This window comes from Rhopalosiphum padi, chromosome 4 (genome assembly GCF_020882245.1).
Source record: "Rhopalosiphum padi isolate XX-2018 chromosome 4, ASM2088224v1, whole genome shotgun sequence".
Taxonomy (NCBI): Eukaryota; Metazoa; Arthropoda; class Insecta; order Hemiptera; family Aphididae; genus Rhopalosiphum; species Rhopalosiphum padi.
In genome coordinates, this window is record NC_083600.1 from 19,544,710 (window position 1) to 19,571,908 (window position 27,199).

The 27,199-nt window shown below is 27.6% G+C and overlaps 1 protein-coding gene across 3 annotated transcripts in view; it reads right to left on the reverse strand.

The window, feature by feature from the left end:
- LOC132929464 (uncharacterized) overlaps positions 1-27,199 on the reverse strand; it is a 70,653-nt gene that overhangs the window by 35,155 nt on the left and 8,299 nt on the right. For all 3 annotated transcript variants that reach the window (XM_060994830.1, XM_060994828.1, XM_060994829.1), the window contains one exon: positions 13,799-13,964. In XM_060994830.1, coding sequence (XP_060850813.1) covers positions 13,799-13,883 — 85 coding nt within the window. In that variant the 5' untranslated portion in view covers positions 13,884-13,964. The remainder of the gene's footprint in view (positions 1-13,798; positions 13,965-27,199) is intronic.

Sequence of the window (27,199 nt, forward strand, 5' to 3'; positions counted from 1 at the left end):
AATCACAGAACATATTTCTATATAATTTATAAATATATTTTATTATTTGAATTTTTCATAACTAAAAATTAAATTTGTGTTCAAAATGTATGCTAATTTTTTGCGTTTTTCTTTGTTTCAGAAACAATAAAAATAGCGAAAAATCGTTTAAAAATGGATCTTTGAGTTTTTGAAAATCAATTGATTTGAAAAATTTGATTGTTGTTTTAATATTTTCAATGGAAGACTGGTGTTTGTAAAATTTAATATATCTTGTTTGTAAATAAAAAAAATATTGATAGAATACATTTATTTTTATTGTAATGTATTTCGGATCAATATTGATTTACTTTTCTTGTTTTTCAATTCACGGCACAAAATATACCTAAATTGCCAATACAGGATGACACCGTGTGAACATGATTGTATATTGTTCGTAATGAGTAAGAAAAATATATTTATTTGTAATGATTGAAGAATTTCTAAAAAATTTTTTTATCGACTACCTATCGTGAATCGTGATGATCAAAGCAAAAGTTGTCGAATTCTTGGATTTTTATGTATTTTTTCTAAAAAAAAAATAATGAGTAAATCTTATTTTAAAAACTGATTTTAAAGTATAGTAATACTTTCAAGTGTTTTTTTTCTATTAACAAAATAATGAAAGGTATTAAGTAAAATACAATTTAGATAGTTAAACTGCTTTCATTATTAATAATTATTTCCGTTAGTTACAATGTTTAATACTAAAATATACCCATTCATACTACCCCATAACTATAATATTTGAAACATTAAAAAATATAATGAGTATTATATATTACATTATTATATTTATTACATTATAATTATATGAATATTATAATTTTAAAATGTTATTTCGTATTTTTTGTTTCATAATAACGTAAAATACTTTAAAAACTCGGCTTTAGTTATCTGATATTCATTTACAAAATTAATTTAATTTAATCCCGTAAAATATCACTATTATATCACTTTATAATCTTAGAAAAACATAACGATGATGTGTATTATGCATATTGATGTTAATTGTCCATCGTATTTTATTATTTCATTCAAACATAAATATAATAACTAACGACTGTAAGAAATAATAATATCTTAAATTGCCTAATAATACGAGTTAGTAGGTACATCATCATGTGGGTAGTGGGTACTGAATGAAAGTAATATTATTTAAGTTTGGCAATTTATTATTTTTGTTTTATAACACGTGCCACTTCGAAAATTGATTCTTGCCGTTGAAAGTTCATTGCGATGAACATAAGTTTTAAAATTTTAAACGCGCAAACTTTTTTTATTTCATCTTATTGTTATTTATTTTGAAAATAGGTACGAGTATTAACATCTGACGAAGAGTACTCTTGGGAATTTAAGTACTTAGTACTTATAAATATAGCTTAGTAATTTTGATATTGAGTTGTATAGTTTTTGTTGTTAAAATTTTATTGTATAACATTGTATTAATATAGAAGATGGTTGATCATTCTATTGCTGATGTCATCTATAAAAAGTTTAACCATTTAAAACATTTGAATTTGGTACTTTTTCTGTTTTATTCTTCAATCTTGATTTATTTTGTATTAGTTCAATAGTTTGTACCCAAAACATCGTATTCAATTCAATTATATAATCGATTTAACTTCAATTTAAATAGGTCAAGGTTATGCTTGAGAATATAACTACAAATTTAAAAAAGGACGTTATTTCAAAAAACCGTTGTTAAAGTTTCAGTTTTATTGTATTTTTAGTATTTTAGCTATATTAGTTTTATAGTTGAGTATGTTTTCAGAGCTGTATCCGTGGTTATATATTTGTGTATCTCTTCTAAAAATGTCATAAAAAACCTATTTTTGGTTAGAACGTTAATTCAAATAATACTAAAAACAAAATTAAGAATTTCTCAGAATCTCTTATCTAATTTTGAATAAAAATACATTTTAAGGGTTACCCATTTTTTTTTTACAAAGTCGATATGGGTTATTAAATGTTGTTTTTCAAAGGGTAATATGATTTTATATTTGAAATATCCAACCATGTTATTTTATTTGAAAATTTTTTTCTATTGACGTAATCTATAAAGTGAAGTTTTTAAAAATATTAAAATACTTTACAATTTTCCAAACAATATTTTTCTCTGACAGTTTTATTTATTTTGCCTTTAAAGAGTATTAATATACATAATAATACAATAATCAATTGAAATATAACGCCTATTAGATTATTGTTTTCTGATTTACCACAAAACTATATTCATGTAATAGACAGTTATTTTAACATTTTATTCGACCGTTTTTATAATTGGACAAGTATTCGAGTTTATTAAAAATAAAAAAATATGGATTCAAAATAAAGTTAAATGACCAAACATAGTTTTAAAGAAATATTATTTTGTAATGGTGCTGTATAGTATACCACGAAAAAAAAAACATTCAAAGTTTCACTTTCAGTTATACATGTAACAATTTTTATAAAATCGAAAACATAATTAATATACCCTACATAAAAAATAAGTTTAGTTGAAATATAAACAAATTAAATCATATTTTGTTAAAGAAAAATGTTCAGATTCCGTATAGTTTGCATTATAGCACATAAAATACTTTTTAATTAGATGCCACAATTCGCATATTTTATGTATTAATTAATTTTACGTTGTTTTGGTATTATTTTTAATAAATTTGCATAAAACTAGTATGCTATATTCATATTATTCAAAATAATATGCTTATTTAAAAAAAAAATAAAACGTTAATAATATTTAGTTGGAAATGGCTTGTGGTTTCGGCCTGTTACAAAGTATAATAATTATTAATTATTATAACACTGAGCTTGCTTCGTAAAGTTCAACAGTTATTTTTGTAACTTTCATTCACCATGACCACCGTTGTACAAATAATTCGTCATTTAAAATCTTTTAAAATTCTTTCGTTAATAGTTTGCGTATAGTATTTTATGCACATTCATAATATCATTCAGTACTATACTATTGTATACATATTCTAGATTCATAAATATTATACTGGATGTTTTATCATAATTATTTTATTTTTCTATATCAGCTTTACAAATACAATTATTTTTATAGTACAATATGATTTTTATTTGTAAGGAATAAAATATAATTATGTTTTATGTTTATGGTTGGAGGTTACTTTTTTTATTTATTTAATACTCAAGTATGTTTTAAATTATTTGAATATTATGAACTCATTAATATGTTTATGATGTTAAGATAAAGTTGATACGCATGTACTTGCATTTAAAGATAAGAGTTTAGAGAAAAGTAGCCCACTGAAAATAATCGAAAACATTGTTCTATATGTTTTTTATAGGTCCTTTTATACATATACGTAGTTTTGTAATTGATAACATTGTGGTTTCACATAATATAATTATTATGTACCTACATACGTTTTAAGAAATAAGTCTACTTGAAAATCATTTGTGGTCGAATGTTTAATCATCCCTGATGTATGGTTAACAAAAAAAAAATATTTAACATATTTAGATTTATATACAATTTGAAGTTTTACGTACCATAAAATAATTATTAAAAAAGTTACATTTTTATGGAAAGATCATTGTGTTTTATTATCAAGTTATTCAGTTAATGTATGTAACTTGTTAGGTGTATTACATTTTTGATGTAATATAATGTGATCACTAGTCATGTTTATTGTTTTATTTGTAAATTTTACTATTACACACTCGACGGGGAAAAAAATCAATACAATAAAATCGGTTATAATAAAATCGATCACTAATCAATAATAATAAATAATCAATAATATAAATAATTGAGTAGCAGTGCGATAATATTATACAAATTATTATAACGTCTTACCAACGGACTCTTATAGTTCGCATACCGAAATGTAAGTATATTATTATTGTAATCTTATTAAAAAAAAAGAAGAAGTTTTTATTGAATATCGTTCAATTAATATATAATGTATAATTATGTTTAACTAAAAATACAAAAACAGCGTACGAATTAACAGCGAAGAAAGTTAAAGCATTTGTTTATGTTATTTTAGAAATTAATTTTAACGTTGATTTTTTTACGCGCACTTTTTTTCCATAAACAAGAAACATCTATTTCAACATTATTTTTAAATTAGATTTTTTCTCTTTTTACTAGCATATTTGAGTATAGTATATTATATCTCGTGGTTTAATAAAATTGTATATTTTGAAATTTTTAATGACGATGTTTAAAGTAGCTTTTAGTCCAAAAAATATTTCACCATTATGTTGTTTGAGTACGTATTGAAATAATTAAGCCACTATAATAATTCAAACATTTATCTTTTGATCTAAACACGCCCCCAGTAGGAATATAATATTCAATTTAAAAACCAAACATACACATTTGTTGAAAACCTAAAATCACACTCGTCCATACTCGTCCAAGTCACACTTATGACTTGAATAGTTTTTAATTTCCTATCCAAATCAGCGGTCAGTAAAATAAAATCATGACAATTTGAATAGCAGTAGTTTGACATTAACGGCAGGAGACCTAAAATAAAAACAGTATTAAATATGCATTTGGTCATTTTTTCGTTAGAGTGTACGCCTGCTTTGTTATTATCAAATATTTATATCTATGCGATATAGTTTTGCGTACCTTAAAGTTAACTGCAAATATAAATTAATAAAATAGTAAGATACTACGAACCCAGTTAAATCCGAAACGTTTCGTCGGTAAGATAATGTTAATACCGCTGTAGTAAGGGGCCGATAATAATCATTATAATATTGTAGTAGTGGCGTATAATTAATACGACAGGTGTGTAGTGCATGTAATATTATCATCAATAGCTGTACAGATAATAATATAATGTTAGTCATGTAGTCGGAATTTCAGTTAGGTTAGGTTTGGTGTATATACAGATAATATATCGATAGAATCGAAAAGGAAAAAAACGAATTTATTAAGTTCGCGTGCTTTTTATCAGTAAACTCTGGAATTATTTGGCACGCATTCCAATTTTTTATTCTACATTAATGATTGGTTGCGGGGGGAGGTGAAGATCAATGGTCGGTCTGGCGACATATAACCAGCGCATGCGAGTTGTTTTTATACCACAACGTAGTGGCAACTTTTATGGCCAAGTCATTTGACTGGTCTCGTAATAAATACCAATACTCATGTATGTGAGTATGCTGTATATACATGCATATTGCATATATACTGTGGCGTATATTATATACAGTCTGTATGTATGTATGTATGTATGTATGTATGTATGTATGTATGTATGTATGTACGTATGTATGTATGTACGTATGTATATATATGTATATATAGAGAGAGAAATAGTCGTGGTAGTGGTGTGGCGACAATTTTAGGAATGGCACCATCTCTATAAGCAGATATTACAAGATATAATATATATTATGTGTGTTGTGTAAAATGTAAAATGTACATACCACAGAATACAGGGTGATTTACCAAGTGTGCTAAAACCCTCATTCTTCTTGTATATTATATAAAGCGCCGTATGAACTCGACGATTCTGATTCAAGAAATGCGGTTTCCGCAATATTATAATTTTGCGTACGTCTTCTATTTCAGTGTTCGGGTCTACCGGAAAAACGTCCCGAAGCGATTGATTCGTCGGGCGTCGAGAGAAAAATAAAATTATGTGAAAATAACATACGTTTCGACGACGATGACGGCCTCCAGGTATATAAAAACACGACCACGACAAAGTTTAAAATCGATTCGTGCTCCTCCTCTCAATCCACAAACAAAACTACGCCGAAAACTATACTACACTCATACTAAATCCATCGAATTAGATCTATTATTTTATAATTATGTAATAAAATATTTAGTTTAATTTTAATAATATGTGTGAGAAATTATTTTAATTTCACGTTGTCATTTATTCATATAATTGATTTCTTTGCTAAAATATAATTCCGTTGGTACATATAATTCAATATATTTTGTGCCACATTATATTGGCATGTATTTCTAATTTAGTAATATAATACCTACGCAATGTTCAAAATGTATAATATAATAATGCTGATAAAATTTAATAAAAAAAATAATTAAAAAAAAAAAAAATATTGTGATGATAAAAAAAAACATTGTACATTATACCTACTGTGAATTATTTATTAACAAAGGGATTTTTTTGGTGTTATAATTTAAACTCTGAATAATGTATTGATGATATAACTTTCATTTTTAAGAAACATTATTAATGTTGAATAAATAGTAAAAAATATTTTTTAAATCCCGAATTGAAAATTATTTTTTTGTCCTCATGTTCGCTGCTAATGAAAATATTGAAAATGTTTTACAAGGTTATTTAATCAATCGATACAATGTAGACGTAGACTTAATAATGGAGTATAAACATTACAGCACCTAAAGAAATGTCAAATAATTCATGACAGCTAATGTAGGTATCGAGTTAAAAAAAAAAATTGAGTGCTTCATAGCTCATATTTTATTTTTACATTTTTCTTTGTTTCCGTTTGTCACCGGAAGCAAATCGGGACAAGGTCGACATTTATGAGTGTCGGATACATAGTAAAAGGTTCCGGACGGCCGAAAATAATAACGATAAAGTTTCTCAGAGAATTCAATGGTCAAAAATAGGGTTTTTTTTATCGTCTCAATAGGCCATAAGCTATATACGTATAATATTATAACAACGTATTGTGTGATGTGGGTGCGTCCACTACTATCGGAACAACATAATATAGCTGTTAAGTTTTTTTTTTTACAGAGAATTCTTTCTGCTCCCTCGGACTACAATCGTTATATTTTCTGGAACTTAACGCTCAAATAATTCGCACTGCGACGCAGTGACCCTTTCATATCGGAAGGACTTGTCTACGTCAGACATGGACTTCTGTGTTTTATGATATTGGGCACGTACTATTTAATATCATTAAGTAGCCGGAAAGTACAATAATATTAATGTCGCAACCACAATATTTCTGTTATTCAGTGCTCGAAATGGAAAATTTTACGAACCGGAACGCTCATAAAATTAATATATCATATTTTACGGATATTTCTACAATACAATACACGGTTTTTTATTTAATTTGATATTGTCAGCTTCTGCATTCAAGATTATTAGAAATATATAGACAGAGATAGTCGATAGATATACTTTTCAGAAGAAGTTATCGATAGTGACTGCGGTAACGGCTCACGGGTTTAGTTTCGTGTAAATATTTGCATTTCGAAAAATTGTATTTTCTTTAAAAAGAATTATTAATAATTTTAATATTCTTGATTTTGATACTGTAGGAAACGTAATAAACCTAATATTTTTTTTTTCTATAATCGTTTAACATTTATTTGCGACAACCTTTAAATTCATGTTCAATCGACCGGAACTGACGCAAAAACTAATATTATGAACCGGAACGGCGTTCCAGTTCATTCGAGCACCACTGCTATTATTATCGTTCGCCGACAATAAAATTCTCTGTACTCTGAAACAACTACTTGCAACGAATGCGTTTCGCATTACAATTTTAATATTTCAACGAGTGTGATAATAAGCGGTGCTTTAATTTTTTATTAAAACAACGAGTTTCTATAATATAATACACTTCTTTAAGAATGTTTTTTTTTCATTATAGCAACTACACAATTGTTTTTACTTCATGCGGTGTAGGTACTCTTTTAGTACAAAACAAATAATTGTTTTGGTCGACTATCCACAGAAAATCATTACGTTTTCAGAATTTGTATTCAACGGACGCATAGTAATAATTGTAACAGATAAATATTCATTTTTTTTTTTTATTATTATCAAAGAGTAAAAAGTTGAACAAGATGTTGTGACAATTTCTATAGTCTCGTTTTACTGTTCTCCGTATTGTACGATATTAATTAAAATTGTTTTATTTAAAAACATAAAGTTATGAATAGTAATATATTATTGATTTTTTTATTTGAAATAAGCGTATGAGCAGAATTTGTTTCGAAACGTCATAAACCGCACTTTTAATTATTTACATTTATCTGTAATATTCTACTTCGCACTGTTAAGAAATGTATACTGAAAAAATCGGATACTTACATTATCGAAGTATAATAATTACAATCTCAAATTTTTGATTGGAAATTAATATTTTTGACCACAGAAAATAAAAATTAATATTGTTATCGTAGCATAAGTAAACATCTATTTAGCTTGTTGCTTACCGAATGATTAGTTTAGAATTTAAACGTAACTATATATGTAATTTCATGGGACTTGCATCTAGTAACTTCTCTGAAATCACAGTTCTACACCCTTGTTCGTCCCATATTGAGATATGGTTTGGTTTACTCTTCTCTGAGATCCTCCAAACGCTAATGATAGGAATTTTTCGGGTCTATTATATTTTCAAAAAATATCTTCATCCTCATCAAAATTCACTTGTCCACATTTCTCTTTTTTTCGATACCATCACTAAATTCAAACACTTGATGTATTATTTTTTCTAACCATTTAACCAATACATTTTTTTCTTATATTCTATCAATAGCTAACTTCTGTGTAACGACTTGGAATACACGTTATCGTATTTCATCTTAGTCCTATTTTCTATTACAATAATAACGATTCGAGTAAAGTGGCTTCAACGATTCACTTAATGCGGCGATGGCTCACCAACGAAGACAAATATTATATCTATTCTAAATAGCTTAGTTCCCGATGAACAATATAATCATTTAGTAGTTCAGGAAAAATTAATTTGTAATAATTCTACTTTTGATGTTTTGGGACTTTCTCGTACCACAGTACATTAAAATGAAATATTTGACGATATGTCAACGAAAAAACAAAGGCCTATATAGCGAATGAAATATTATACATAAAATCATGAGCGTGACGTCGTGACATGTTTTGCATCGAGTAAAATAATGAATTTTAGCAGCTATATTATTTTAAATTAATTATTATATTTATGTCTCAAAAAGAAAATGTTATTCATTTCAAATCGAAATTCTATAATAATAATAATAATGATAATATTAATAATAATTAATAATATGCATTGTGCAATCGGGTGAAATCAATTTGTTCTATTGATATCACAATGTACACACTTTAGTTTTAAGAATGATATTTTATCGTTGTTTACGAATACAATAATACACCCACCAGTAAATACTTTTTTCTTTTGTAACGAGTTCTTCATTACCTATTATATCGTATAAGCATAGTTTATCGGCCGATCCGCATGATTCACGTTCCGAAGGGTATATTTAAGTTTGATGTCTTCTACGCACGCCACCATAAAGTCGTGACGTGTGCATAATTGCACACAGGTGACCCCATTTTTTACGCGCGGGGAGAATCAATAACGCATTCCGTTTTAGTCACAGTGCATATTATTATAATTATTATAAATGATATATTATCCACTGAGTATATTATTATTATTATCAACATACGATTTTAATTTTGGGACGGCGCTTAAATAATATATTGAATTTTAAAATTTTATTTTATTCCCCTGAACGCTGTCGCGTCGAAATGACGACACATACGGTTTTTTTTTATTTCAACAGCGTGTATCGTATAATAATGGTTCGCTAAAATCGAAATTTTGCTTGATCATTAAAATTCAAAACATATAATATAAGTATTCGAGAAATTGCAAAATACTATTTTTGTTTTTTTTTCTTCGTTTATTTATCAGGAAATCCGATTGGTCGTGGTGGTCCGCCGGTTGACGGTGGTTTTTTCCCCGACTAAGGGGTGTACACTATAAATCAAAAGAGACTTCGCGTACTCTGAGTCCGCTATTATTGCTTTTGTATCTGTTCGGGAAACAGAATTCGCCGTGAGGGGTTATCGTAAACAACTATAGATTCGTTCGATGATTTATAGGTGTGAACGTGTGGGTTCTCTTCTGCCAGATTTTGTTTTCTAATCGGTCGCATGCCCATATATTCGGATATGATGTATGATGCTTAGTGTTTATAAGATATCTATCTATCTAACGGATTATATTATATTATTATAATAACGGTAGATCCCAATACGGCGTTGTCCGCGACGAATTAAAAGTTCGCGGATTTGCCCCTTATTAAACTATATTAAATAGAAAATACACATATTTCTAACACTGTCATTTGGGTGTGGTTTTTACCAAATATAAAAAAAACAGGTCTCCAATTACATACGATTATAATAACCTGTTTTATTTTCTGAAACCAACGGCAACCACGTACAAACAACTAACAAGAAAATACTCGTTATTTGTGAGCCAACAAAATCTTTCTTGGAAATCTATGTCGTATGTTTTTTACGAAGGTACCAAATATCAGAACTACGACAGCGATAGATTTGGTTGACTTGTGAGTCACTTACTCACACACACACACACACATAATCATATAAATTGCTATTTATTAATGTGTAAACTATTATTTTTGTCCTTTTTTTTTGATACTTAGTAATATGATATATTATGGTATTTTGTTTATTTACCACGGTAACCTCCGCGAACCATATAATACGAGATGAACACGTCATCGAAATACCACAATTATTTTAATTTAAGATCACACGATCAATGTTATCATCACCGTCGTTGACGTTTGTCTGTGTCAAGTAATCCCACGGGTCGTAGCATGCCGAAACGTATATTACGATATATCATACACACACAATGCGTGTGTAATAATAAATTGTACGCGTATTTGTGAGTAGGAGGCGATGGGGGGGAGGGGCAAAGGGGTGGTAGTGCTTTCGGCTGAGTTTCACACATCAAACACATACATGTATTGTATATATATATATATATATATACTATACATGTATGGAGTTTAAATATTGTACGTCGCGGGCGGGAGGGTTTCTATAGGTTTAATAATAGTTATCGCAGAAAGCGTGTCCGGAACAACAATAACTGATATTGGCATCGTTAATATTATCCGTCAGGTTTCGGTTTTTCGATAAATTAAAACGGCCGTTTCCGTCCTCGGAAGACGCGCGGCGGGTTTATATTAGTACTTACTATATGGTTACTACGCGCGGGTTGCATTATATTGCCGCGTTACAATTGAAACAATAGTTGTAATAATAACATAATAATATACACGCACCGTCTCTATGCGATAGCGTTTAATCTACCTGCCTAATTATTAACGACGATCAATAATGACGACCATCATTTATAATATTATATCTGAGGCGCAGATATCTTCGTGGTAAACTCGCGAGAGTGTGCGATAATAACGAATCGTCGGTTTATTAATAATAAAAGGCCATCGTATTGCATTTATCTGCGTGCGAAATACGATCGAGTTTGAGTGAAAACTAAAAGCAACGCGTTCAAAAATATATTAAATTCGACTTATCGAGAGCCTTTGACGCAGTCGGCTCGCAACAATAATATTACAACACAATACCTATTGACAATAATTATACACGACGAGTACTTTGGATAAACGTAGTAATTTACGCCGTGTGTATATGGTGTCGTCAAATACGGCGAATGGCGGTAAACATGTCGTTTGTACGTTTATCGATACGGTCACAGTGCAATATATGTTCGTAAGGTAAACAACCCGTTTCAATAGCGGTCCTGCTTTTGATTTAATCAGTCATCGACACGAGTAAATATAATTATCTAAGACGTGATAATAAAATAAATAATCATATTATTATAACGTTTCTCGTCTAAACTCGCGTTGTGCACAATATAATATTAATATCTTACACCCACGTCTAATCTACGCAATGATAGAATAATATCGGTTCGAATTCGTATAATATAATATTGATATTGCAATCCACTATGGTACCTAACCTAACAGACCGTCACGCGTTGTTTGTTTTATTGTCATTAATATTATCACGAGGTAATGATTTTAAATTATAATCAGAGTTTGGCATCATCCTTTGAATAAAATTTTGTTTAGATGATTATTTAGATAATATTTAATTCGAATAAAAAATTATTCTAACGATTATTTTACAATTATTTAAATAATAATTTAAAAACAATATTATTCGAATAACTTTCAATAATTATGATTATTAGAATAAAAAATTATTCGACTAATTTTCAAACATATTTATTTAAATCATTTTCAGCAATTTTATCATAGTTGGTATTTTGGTAATTAAAACATTTATGTAATAAAAAAAACAATAGTTAGCATTGTATTTTAAGTTCACGAGTTATTTGAATACATTTTTATTCGATTAATTTAAAAAAAATCGTTCGAATAATTATCTAGATAATATTTTGCCCCACTCTGATTATAAAAATGTTAACATAAATGAAATAGATTCAATGCCGGCGCCTTGTATATGCAATATTGATACAGGCGTGCGTAGCGGAGTATTGACCACATTTTTCATTATTAATAAACAAAAACAGAAATATGTTAAACTTATATATTATTTATTAATAACATATTATACTACGATTCAGACGAAAAATATTATAACTAATAATAATAATAATAATATAATAACTAGATAATCCAATTATTTGTTATACTAAGCTTATTATATGATATTTTTTAATAAATATTGTCGTCTGTAAGTATGTATTCTACCTAATTACCGAGCTGTAAAAATTAATACTGAAAGCTAATAGAATAAATAAATAAATATTATTAGTAAATAAAATAATAAATTCCCTCCATAATACATATTGTATTTCCTTTCTTTATTTAATATTCGAAATCTAGAAATGGTAGAACGGAAGTGGCAAATATTAAATGCCAATTACTCGCAGTATAAGGTTAATTATAAATAGAAAATAACCACAGCAAAAAAAAAGAGAGTAAATATATAGGTTGACCTCGTTGTTTTTTTTTTTAATGTCCGTTGTTATAAAAGTATAAATATTAGTTTCGAATTTTAAATATCAATGTATTTTTTTTTTCATTTAAAATGGCGTTTTATACGGTCAGTAGTTTAATTTACATACTTATTTGTGTGTTCATAATAATAAATAAGTTTAGTTGTGATATTTTTATTTGATATTTAAAATGAACATTATTTAATTCAATTATTATTCGATTAGTCTCATTTTTTTTTAAAGTAATGTATTAATAATAATACTTTAAGTTTTCATACTATTATTAATATGTATTGATTTTACAATTATTTAAAACAAAAATATATTCATACATATTTTGATATAATAAAAAAAAATCGTAAATACACATTCATGTTATTTTTTTTAAGTGTGAGGTTTAAATATTTTGAAGTTGTTACTTAAACGGTAGGTATGTCCATAACCATTTCACCCTGAATGATTTTTAATACTTAGTTATAGTTCAAAAAATATTAAGCCTAGAAATTTGAGAAATGCAATTATATCTAAAATTATATTTTTTTATAAGTATACAAAAAAAAATTCAATATAATACATTATACTTTTAAGCAAAACAACTTTCATACTTAATTTTTTTTTTAATTTTAAATTTAAAATGTTAAATACAGTTAATTTTTTTGTGAATAATTTATTATAACCATAATAGGTATAAAAACTCGTTTTAATTTCATAATTTAATTGCGCCAATTTATTTTCTAAATTAAATCTGTAAATAAAGGACAGTCAAAATACTACATGTCTTATGTATTTTTTAAATTTAGGATTGAGAAAACTGTTGTTAGAAATCATAATATTTTTTTATTTGAAAACGTAGTGTTACAATATACTTTGGTAAAAAAAAAAAATGCGGGTATACTATACTGGTAAAAATTGATTGGGATGTGTAGAGTATAATTTAAACGGTTCACTCTAAATAAATCGTATCAGTAAAATACTATTATCTTATTTGCTGTACCTTTGTCTTGTGGTAGCGCGAGGACCGATGAGGCGAGAAACGAACCGGCCACCAACAGGAGCAGAACGTGGCGGGCGGCTAGCATAGCACACCCAGCTACAGCTAATCACGCGCACGATGCTCTCGTCCACCCTGCGTCACATCCCAACGCGCACGCTGGTAGTACCTGTATACAAAAAAAAATCAAATTTAAAATCGTCCATTTTAATATAATCATATTGTTATTATACCGCAGACACAGACGTGTCTATATTATTATGTAAATCGTATTTTAACAACAGGTAACCTGGATTATAGGTGTATATGTGGGTACGTAGTAGTGGGCAACAGTCAAATAAACGACAACCTGATAAAATCGAACCGGGGAGTGTAACGCACCTCTATGACAGACACAAAATCATAACTTATTCCCGTCAAAATTCACCGCCGATTTCGGAAAATAATAATACGATTATTTTCGACATGGTCGGAATTTATTGTACGTCGGTTCGGGCGATAAATCAAAAACGCCCCGTAACTCACGAGTCAATTGAAATAATAATGGTAATATACCACAATAAGAATTAACAGAATGGACTGTAGTATATGAAGTGTGTAAACTTTTAATACGAATTCTGGTCCTGTCAATATTGATGTGTGTATCGGAGATTGTGTAATACTATAATATTATATTAATAATGCCGTTACTATATTGTGTGCGTGTGTAAATAATACGCCGTACACGTGAATTGATGAAAAAGCGAGTGGATGTGTCTGGCCTGGGCTTGAATCTTTAATACAAAAGCTATGTCATACCATTTTAATAAATATATTAAATTTTGAATCGAATTTTCGCTTTAGTTTCTGGTATAGAATTTAATATCAAACAAACATGATAATACGAGATTTTATAAATTAAAAATTATTTATGATTACAACGGTTATCTTTGATGATATATTGGTTATACCTTCGAAATGTAATTTATTTGTTTGAGATTTGGTTGCTGTCGTTATAACTTTATGTTTAAATCCAATTATTTTGTGGTTAAATTGTATTAGCAGACTATGGAGTATGAAGCATAATATGTAATAATAATAATAATAATAATAATAATATGTATACAAGGCTCGATAATATTGTTTTAATCCAAAGTTGGTATGTGCGATAATATTGTATAATATATATATATTGTATATTTTAGTAAAAATTATGTCATATTTTCATATTGTATTTTAGCGATTAATCGAGCGTTCAATAAAACGAAAGATAGGTACTATGGAAAAATTACGAATTGAAAACATCTTTTCCCGACCAAAATGATAATTGGATTCTGAATGATATACTATTATAATTTTAAATAAAAAAAATTAAATTCGTACGCACAAATAATATATTTTTATAATATATAATATAATATTATAATAAATAAATACAATCCAATTTATAAATCTACTTAGACGTATGTTGTATTTATGTACGGCCACAATTCAATCGGTTGGTAAACGGTTTGTCCTTATTACATGAGCATGTATGAATACATTCGTTAGTTCAGCTTTAAGACAAATTGTATTTAATAACTACGTGAATTGTATTATACTAGACTTTTCAGTATTCCCTTACATGGTAGTCCTGGATTATTATCAACCTTTAAAATGTATGAAATTCTATTACTTTTAATTCCGTAATGCTACACACAGGCATATTGTTACATTGTTCATTATAATAATTTTAATTTCAAAACATTCGATAACATAAAACCACAAAAAAAAACCGGTAAACTCAAATAATAACCCACAGTAGTACGGTATTTCATGATTTTGTATAATAAATAATAATAATAATATTATTAACCATGTAATATCATGTGTATAAAAAATAAACTACGGTATATAAAGTGTATAGAGATTTATATGGATTTTAAAATTATTAGAATTCGAAAATATAAATGCATTTTTTTATAATAAATGTGTGTATGTATAAATGTATAATATAATATTATGTTTTCCTATATTAATTTTTCCCGTGCATAAAATATACGTAACCGTTATATATATTGAATTGTGTTCATTTGAAAATATAATACTTCCAAGAAGGACCTAGACACAGAATTTATCAATATAATATTGTTTAAAGGATATTGATACAACTCGTGAAAATATATAATTTATTACTCAATGTCCCCTTATTTCAAGAATTAATTTCTAATTAGGTACGCCATTGCGTGTATCTACAAAAAGTTAAAAAATTAAAGAAATTCGATATTAAAAACCATCAATTCATGTATAATAATATGTAGGTAGAGCTACAAAAGTACCAACTTAAGTGCAGTGTATATATAATAAAAAACTTGCTCTAGGTCACGGCGTATCGAAAAAACGGATTTTTACTGCTATAGTGTTCGGTATACTTACGTAGACACTATTAATCGTCTGATTTTAATTATTTTAAAACCCGACGAGCATAGTAGGTATACTGTGATAACATCGTGACAAACCGTTATCGACCATATAATTTCCAAAAGTTTTAGTAGATACGCCCCGCTCCGTCTTTAAACAATAACGGTATAGCGATCGATGAATATATTTTCTTTTTCAATTTTTTTTTTTTTTTTATATATTATCATTTTAATAAGTCTCGAGGCGCCACAATTCAAATTTAATGATAATAATAATATTCCGTGTTCGGAGTCCGAGAAACTGGATTATTATCATTAATAACGGTATACTATTATACCAATATAATAAAGCTGTGCCGCGATTGTGTTTTTTGAACAAGTCGTCGACCGTAACAATAAATTGTATAGGTAGGTATTATGCGGCTCAGAAAACGAGAACGGTTAAGAATACGATGCAGTTGGCATACTGACATAAAAAACATATATATATATGATTTACGGTACATATTTTATATAGGTACCTACGTCCTACAACGTTTGTGCGTGTATCCTCTACCGGAATCGTTTTAACTTTTTGACATTTAATTTTTGCCGAAATTTTTTTCGTATGACGTAATCGTGGCGAAATGCGCTTTTCGACGTCAAGTTATAATAATAATAAGCACAGCAACATTTTTATGGTCAACAAGGGGGTCGTAATTGGTAAAAGAACGACGTGAAGTGGGCATATTATTATTATCGTATTGTTAATGAAAATATAATCAGGAAAAAGTCGGGTTAATATAAACACGCAAATGACGTGTACGATACCGCGATTGATATTGACGACGAGATCGTGACGTCTAACGCGGACTAACTGCGTATGTATAAGAAATAAATATTGTAATGACTGCAGAGTGACCGCATGAATGGACTCGATAGAAAGAAGCACGTGATTAATGGACAGTCACACTGTGTCGGTGATTAAAACAAAGGAATAGGTATTTTGAAAAATAATTTATAGGACTTTCGGTAGACGAGTATCTATACAGTAGTTAACGGAATTTCAATGAAACGATAAACATACATTAAGTACACACTTACCTACTCTTCTGGCGTGTACTTCATATACGTTTTTATTAGTACGGGCAATCGTTCGTGTCCGAACGGCGTACGCGACGGACGAGCAGAGTATAAAACACGTAGATACACGGACGAAAACAAAAGCCAATTTCCTAAAAGCTCCGGCAAGTCATATACTTTGAGAGTATACGTTTAAAGGTCAACATGAAATCTTTAAACAAATCGTTTGGATATTTTATTTATCGATCTCTCCGTAATGAGTTTAAGATGGAAACGATATATGTTATGTAGTTATGAAATAAAACACGAAACAGAGTTACCATCGTGCATTAATAATATTTTAATAATATATTATTATAGTTCTATCTTTAATATATTTATATACTCGAGTATAAGTTAAGTATATTTACTATATCAGTAGACATTTATTTTTTGTTTGCTGTATAAGACGTGTGTGAGTAGGCGACTTTCTTATCGGAGGCAACCCGTTGGTGGTTTTACGATTTTCGTCAGAAGTCTAGTCGGTTATTCATAATATATATATATGACGTATTGACGAAAGTGAAATGACAAAACAATGCAACGCGTAAAGGTCGTGTATATATGATATGACATTATGTTTTTTCTCTACCGATTCCTCAGGTTAATTATAATTTATTTATCTGGCATAGACTATATTTATACGCGAAGCCTGAAGAGGAAGACTTTTTCAAACGATTTCCCACAACTGCTCTGATGAAAGTGATCTTTAGGTCGGTATAACGGCGACGGTATATTGAGAGCAGCACTCGTGGCACGACGCATAATAATGTCGTGTAAAAAAACACGCGAAAATAAATTGCGTAGATTATAATGTTTATTTCGAAGGGCGATTTCGGCCGGCGGTTATATTATTTTCGTGGCGATAAGGATAAAGTATCATGCAAAACATTCTATGTTTTTAGAATCGTACGTAAATAATAATATCTACTACGGCAACGTGATTCGAGAATATACTACATTATTGTGTTTAATGAACTAATAACACAGCATTATCGCGGACAACAATCTAATTTCGGCTTTACGAGCGTTCTAATATTATAATTATATTATATTTCTACGAGTTTCACACGTACCCACTCGCGTTTCACCTAACCTATTCGTATTCTAACTTTCGGGCTTCGGGATTTCGCTGTGTTATGAAATTATATGTAAATCACGTAAAAAAATAAATGTGCTTTGCGTAGTGTTTTTATAAAGAAGAAATTAATGAGACCCCGGTTGGATTGCTAACTAAAATTAGCATATTTTATTATATTATATTACATATACACGTATACTGCGCACAGTATATACTGTTAGGATAATAATTATTTCGAGTACGCGCTAGAAATGTATTTTAACTGTAGTACAGTGACTAAAGTACGAGTGGTTGAAAGCTTATACTTGAGCGTTATGCGTTTGAGATTTTTCGGTGTACGACCCCATTCGTTTTGTGTTATAAAACAATTTCAAATCGTCTACGTCATATTATAATGAATCAGACGGTGTTATATATTATATATGTTTGGGACTTGAAGTGGCTTAAAACGGTAAACGATACAGTATTAAGTACGATAATTTTTTTCGAGCGTTCCATGCGTAGATTTAAATACAATTTTAATTTTGTTACGTGGTCATTAACGATTGTAGAGGGACTTTAGGTTTGTTAGTTAGTATTTCTAATATTATCTAAATTAGAATTCCATATTTTTATTTTATTTATATACGAGTTTCTAATTACCGTTACCAATTTAAAAAAAAAAAAATTATAAATAATTATGTTATTTTTGGTTTCTTATATTATAAAACTAAATTATATTTTTATTCTCTAAAGCAATGTCTCAAGACTCGAATGCTTTCACAGTTCTTAAACACGAACGATTTTATTATCTGCTACTTTCAGTATTCTCTAATAAAAACCAAAATGTATCCTCTGTTTATTATATATTTTTTTAAATATTGTATTCGTTTTACATACCCTAACGGCTAACATGCGTTTATCATACGTAGTTACCTACATTGCACAATACATAATAATTTTTAAATCAACGTATTTTCAAATGTATAAGTTCCAATAGATTAGTCTAACTAACTAATCAACGATTAGTAATCATTATTTGTAATGTACGTTCAAATTTACTGTGCTTTCCTATTAGACTATGTAAGCATATTTGTGAAATGCTTGTTAAATTTTGGTTAAATAGTCAAGTAATCGGTTGTATTAACAATTACTACTTTTAGAATAATATAAAATAATATGAAGTATTATTGTCGTCGTTTCGTTTATTGTTTTTGACACATTATTATTATAACGTGCGTAATAGAAAATTTTGTTCTTTATAAAATTAAAGTCGAACCCTGGAAATATAGGCACTTATAATGTCACTATCCGTTAATTGTTAGTGAGTTTATAATATATTATCATGATTTAATAAAATATGTATATTTTACCCCGAGTGTACACAAGAAAGTTATTGTTATTGTATATCGTTATTGTTTATATTTTCGTTCGGTGACATCGATATTTCTTACGCGTATAATTCCTATTGTGTAGTTAAATATTTTAAATCAATAAAGTAAAGGAAATATAATACAAACTATAGAGCATTCAAATTATTATATACGATTATATAATGTAATCATATTTTATAGCAAAAGATATAAAAAAAAAAATTAAACTTATTATTATTTGTTGTACATTTCTCTACTTTCTATAATATAATAACCAATTTCTTATGTAGCAGTTCACAAATCTGTAGATTAATAATTAATAGGAAAATTAGGCACATGAATACAGTTGTAAAACATTTGTCAAAGTAGCTTAGGTAAATAGATTATTTGCAATATTTAATATAAGAACGATAATAATAAGCGGCTATTTTTCTTTTTGTGTAACACTTTTATATATTATTAACTTTTAGTAAGCTCGTGAAGCCCCGAGATGAATAAAACAATTATAATAATAATAACAAATAAATAGTTTTAATAATCACTCCAGAGTTATGAAATTAAAGTAATTTATCAAATTAAAAAACCGTTTTCTCACTTGTAAGACTATCTGTTTGTAAAAATGAAAATAAAAATGTATTCGATTTCACGTACATTGTACTTGTACAACATACATGTTTTTATTATCTTTATTATGCTAAACTATATTTTATTTATAAAACTTTTAAATTTTTAAAAAATTATTTATTTATATTATATTTTATAGACAAGTCAATTTGGCGATTTTAATAGTTAGATATCTAAATATTATATTATTATTATTATTTTGTGTAAATATGTTTCGTTCGATTTGCCCTGATTGGTATATGCGACAAGGCAATACCTGATGCGACTATTTAATCGCTTAACTTTTGACAGACCACAAATATATGCAGAAAATATTGAAACAACACTCTTATTCCATTATTCGACTAATGGAGTCTTACCAGAATTAATATGATGAATTTGATTTCTTAATAATTATGGTCCCGATTACGAGACTTTGGATAACTCTTAATTAGTAATTTATTGTTTTTTGACACTCCGCAATGGAACAGATCGTCCAGGTCGCCTAAAGGAGCGGTGAAAGCGCGATTCGGGATGGCGGTGATATATGCACGACCGTTGTGTTTTCGTACGTTACGTCATATTTAAATCAATCTATTTAACACTACAATATTATACGTAAACGTCCACATTAAGGAAAGTGGTTAATTTATAATTGAGACGCACTGATCTCACAACTAAAATTAAATTAGAACGCGATATTTTAAAACAACATTTGATGAGAACGAACAGTGAACTAGCACGCGACACCGCACACACGTATTGTACGCCACGGCAGTGTGTTTTTGCACGGAAGTCGGCGGAATTTGTTAACCCAACTTTAAAACAAATAATAAACGGAACGTAAATAAAAAACGCTTTAGCACGTAAAAAAATTAGTTCAAACCTTTTGTCTAGAATTCAGGGCGAACGTAATACCTTGACGTAATACCTACTTATTATGACAGTAAAAATATATGAAAAGTTATCAGTGACGCCCAACTTTGTGTTTTTATATTTGTCGGTCGGGGCACGGTGGTTGCCATTTTATATTATAAACAATAATTCTGTATGGGGTGGTACATGAAGTGAGTATTTTTTTTTTTTTTGTGAAATTTTTTACACCATAGTTGAAAAATTGTTAATCAGATTATTCGATGTTTGCTATGAAATGGTTTGTAACGCTTCATTAGTCCGTCAGTACGTGCCCGCTGCATACATATTATATTATTATTATGTATATAAATATCATAATACATACATTGGGTATTACTTTACTATATTAAATATAAACTTTTGCTGTGTGCTAATTATATAAAATGAATACAATTAAAACACCATCGTTTTCTTAAAACCAATTAAGTAAATTGTTTTAGTTGTTAAAATATGTATACAACTATTTAACTATATATAGAGCCTACATTATTTCGAATAAACAACAATTTAAAATAATCTCCCGTTTAACGTATACGTTATATAAAGCTGAGCTAGTTAGGTTGTTAAATTTAACAGTAAATTTAGGTTTTTCTCTTAATTTACCTCAGTGAAAACACCACATTATTTGACCATAATATACAAAGAGCATAATTAATCATAATAATTTCAACATACTACACTATACAAGAGTTGCCTAAAAATTATTTAAAATTTACAACGAAACGTGTAAAATACTTTAATATCCGTACGATAACGATAAAAATAAATATCACAACGTGTTCCGATCAAAACGACCATATTTAACTTAAATACTATTTTATTTTTCGATGTGTTTTTATACCACGAATAGGTCTATATCAGTAGATATTATAATAATATGGTACGCCGCAGGTGTATAGATTTCATAATACTGATTTCATTTTACGTAACGGGTCATATCTCGAATATATTGGAAACGGTTTCAATATTGCGCCGCATAAGAGCGGCAAATATTATGTTCAATAAATTTTAAAATATTAACAAAATATGTTAACAATAAAAATAAATATTAGTATGATAACCATTGGAATAAACATTTTTATAGAGTTTTTAAATTATATATATTTTTTATCGGTTTTACCGTAAATAATAAATATATGTGCTAGACGGGTATTTTTTTTTTTTAACTTTGTGGGTGTATAATAATTTTAAATTACACATAGTACCGCACTATATAGATTGGAGATTGGACACATATGGTACTTTACAGAGGTCATATTTGGAATTCCCAAGTAGTTTTACGTAAAACTCCGAAAAACCACGACCATGCATATGTGCAATAGCTACTACTCGATTCCCCTCGGGAAGGTAAACTTATGCATTATTTTGCAACTTTTTAACAATCCCAGAAACTTTAAAATTTCACAGATTATTTATTTTATTATTTAATAGACATGATATATGCTCATCTTATGTTGACCGTTTTTGCCGTTTTGCATTACCTATTTACAATTTGTATTTCAGTTTTCACGTTTAAAAATGTATGAACAATATATAATTTTTTTATTATTATTTGTCAAGGCTTTAACAACTATGGTTGTAAGCCTACTTTAAAATTAAATAGGTACAAGTTACAACCATAACTTAAAACAAATTACAGAGTTTACAAATGTTAGCTTAAGTTTATACGAAGGAAAAATGTATAAATTGTTTCTGTGTTTTCTTCGTTGAGTTTTTATTGCAGTGAGAGTAGTAAGGCTGCGTTAATGAAGATTTTCCGTGTTTTGGTGTATATTTGCAATTTGAAAGATATATTATAACAATCGAGTTGGTCCTTCCGTTGTAAAATACCAATATTAATATTAATATTATTATTAATATTTGGTTACCAATATTAGGGGCATTGTTATATTATATATGAAAGTAATATTTGACGAAAGTCCTAATAATATCATTTTTTTTTATGTTGTGTTTTGAATTATTTTTAAACAAAATGTGAAACTATTATTTCGTAATACATATCTTTGAATACTATATTATACTATGTATGTGTGTATATGAGTATTTCACAGAAAATGTAATTATTAATTGATGTTGGAACATACATATTTTTTTTATTTTTCGAAATGACAATATTAACATTATATCTAGGTATAATTTTATTGAGTAAATAATATCGATTAATGATTATAATTGAAGATCGTGTCCTCAACATGTATTCACTTAGAAATAAGAAACTTGGCATTTTAAATTTGTACCAATATATGGTGATCTTTCTTAATCGTTGAAATCGTATAATTTTAATGTAACAGTCTAAACAAGACACAATTATTTTCTACATTATCCAATATTCAATTAAACTCAGATTTCCAGAAGGTCACCCACCGGTCATAAAAACACTAAATACTTATATTATTATAACACTTAAAATTTAATTTTGTTTTTTAAATTGTTTTATACTGTGCCAACATTTTTTTTTTTGTAAATATGTATTAAATCTTAAACATTGTAATAGTAATAATACTTGAACCATCGTTTTTTGATAATTAATTATGTATTATTGAAATCATAATACTAATTCAGAAAATTTGAATTAAAAATTGAAAACGCCCAATTACTTATATATTTGGTTATAAAATAAGAAAATCATAATTATTTTGAAGCGATATGGCTATAACAAATAATACTATAAACACTGAAAATTCAGTGAATAAAAAGTGTGCGTATTGTATTGTTGGTGACATAATAATAGAAGTATTGTAGTCCGCATTGTACCTATTATGTGTGATGCCACCCGCTGTATCAGCAATATGTCTGTTAAGTCATATCGGATTTAATCGAATGACCATCACGCTTTACTGCTCAAAATCATACAGTTATACTACTAGAATATATCAACACAATACGAGTATCAGCCATTCGTACAAGTTACACACTAAAGAAAATATTTATTTGAACAAACACATCAAATCATAATAAGGCTCAGCTAATCACTTGGGAGGAATTTCTCACTCGAGTTGAATTTTCAATCGATACATACTGGTACTGATATTAAGAATTTATTTGGAGCACGTAAATATTACCGACCCAAAGCTATTACCGCTCTGTTGTATTAAAAAATAACACTTAGTTGTAATTTAATTTGGCCAAAAGCCCCACGAAGAAAGGTTTTTTCCCCCGGATAAATATGTTTACTGGGCATAGTTTTTACTGGACTAAATGTTTTATTGAAATAAATTGCCTTTCAAAACAAAATAATTATACCTGATCAATAAGTTTTGGTTGATCGATCTTAGCTCGGTTTCAATTTTCAAATATATATATTTCGATAAAAAAATGTTACATTCTTTTTACATTTTTCTATATTTTATAACTTTGGTCTCAGCAGTAAATAGTAACGAGCTTGTTTTTAATAAACTTTGTAAGTAACACCAAACTATAATATTTTGTGAAGTGTTTTCCTTACAATTATAACTAATAACTTATAACGCACCCATTTTAATTGTTAATTTAGTCAATCATTTGCTTTTCAGTTTAATTAATTTAATAAAATACAACTGAAACTTTTAATTAACCGATAAACATGATATGATCTGACATGGCCACAATCAATATTAAGTTTTTGTAATTATTTTATGTTTTGTGTATAAACTTTATTATCAATTCATAATATTATTATATATTTTAAACAAATAACTAGTGCTATACTATCAAATTATTGTTAACATTAGCCATGTTCTTAATATTATTTATATCAGTAAATGTCAGTAATAATCTTGATCGTTTTCTATAATATTTACCTTAAGCAAAATAATTAAACATTATTTATTTAATTATTTTTTATAAATACTATAAGTATACGGAGTATAATAAGTTGTTATTTGTGTAAAATTAGTAGCATTGAATCGTGATATTTTCAGAGTTTTCAAATTTTTTTTCGTAGACGTTAATTAAGTTTTTTATATTTACTTATTTTCGGCCAATTATTAATCATAAACGTAATAAATAATATTAATTTGCGCGGATCAAAATAAGATTTTTATAACATGGTAATAGGTAATATGCCATAGGTAATATTACTTTAATATCAGACTATTATGCTGTATACTGTTAGTCCTAAGGTACACAGTATAACATGCAGAATTCAAATTCGTATTTATTCTGTTTAGTTTGGGATGCTTTATACTTTATGTTGTATGATCTGCGGTCGTAAAATGTCCATTCATAGAAAACTACATACGTTAAAAATTCAATATGAGAATCTACGTAAAGATAATGCATAGAACCAACTGCATAATATCTGTTACAAATAGTGAGTTTTGCATTTCAGGTACACCACAATTCGTATTTTACGATCGACCTTTTTAGCTTTCGTGCAACTAATCAAAGTTGTATGGTATCTACCGATAAATAACTTTTTTCCGAAATAATTTATAAATGTATATTGCCCTATAGCTTGTATTTTATTCATACCTAATAAAGCATAATATTAAAGTGTCTATGTGAAATACATATTTACAAAAGAATACATACCTATTATTATGAGTGTGCAATCCTCGATGTGTGAAAAAATATAGCTTAATTTGAACTAGTACAGGAAAACGCGCTTTTTCGATATTACATTATAATATTAAAAATCCAGAATCCCTTACTGGCTTTACTTATACTTCAATATGTGAAATTCAACATAAAAATAGGTAAAGTAGTTGAATAATCAAACTTGTTGCCATTTTACGTAATCATTCGAAAAATATATGTATCTATATAAGCATTGTCTTCATTTTAAAGTGTACAATTTATCTACATATTAATTATTCATAAGTGAAGAAAATAATAATAATTTTTATATGAATAAGAGTAAATTTCTATAAACTACAATTTCTTTGGTTGATCTCGTAAGTATTTAATTTTAAATATAATATAATATATATATACTAGTTCAGTTGATCAGAAATTATATTAAAATAATATGCTCGTATAATTTTATATATTAGTTAAAAGTATTTTTTATTTCAACGGACATTAGACAATATATATATAGTAATAATATAACTATTTTCTGTTGACTTTTTCATACTATTTGACCTAATTTTTATCCTGACAGTCAACATCATCACGCAATCCTTTTAGTGAAATTGCACAAGAAATGTATAATTTGAAATTTATTTCCCCAACACTGGTAAACAAATAGAAATAAATTTAGAGCAAAAAAGAAGATTTAAAATGCATTTTATAATTAATGTGGAGTGTGAATCCTATATAATGATGTAAGATTAATTAGATTTAAAACTAGGTATTTTAATGAGAGAAGAAATTATCAATACCAATATTTTTTTTCTAATAAATCAAATACAAATGTGTTTAAATAAACCAATATTATATTTAGTGAAGTTTCTCTGACGAAATTTAGTCATAGAATAAATTGTTATAAACAATAATTTAAATTTTAAAATATTATCTAATCTACCTTTAAAATAAAGGTGCATTTATTAACTATAAATTGTAGAATACTTTGTATAAACCATCAAAATGGGTTGTAGTTCAATATTTGAAATTGTTTTTAAATTCAATTGAAAATAACAATTTTCATTTTTAACGATAAAATTAAAATACTATAGAAGACTACTATATAATGAAACATTTTTACCACTTTTATAATTATTGACAACAAGTACTCGTATTTTCCGAAAAAAAAATCATACCCTTATAACCTGACTATAGAATTATTATTATTAATTTATAAATATTTATGGTTATGAATATGTGAGAGAGTGGTTATAAATGTTTGTCATATCTTTTAAAACTATTATAGTGTTTTTAACCAATATTTTATTTATTAAATAATCATGATGAGTATATTCCTATTCGAAAATGTATGAACAAATAAATTATTTTTATTTTTCAGTTTCATAATTGTAATTATTTACCAAACAATATTAAAAACTTGATTGTGTCAATATTTTAAGGATTTTCATGCTTATTCTATTTTAAAAAT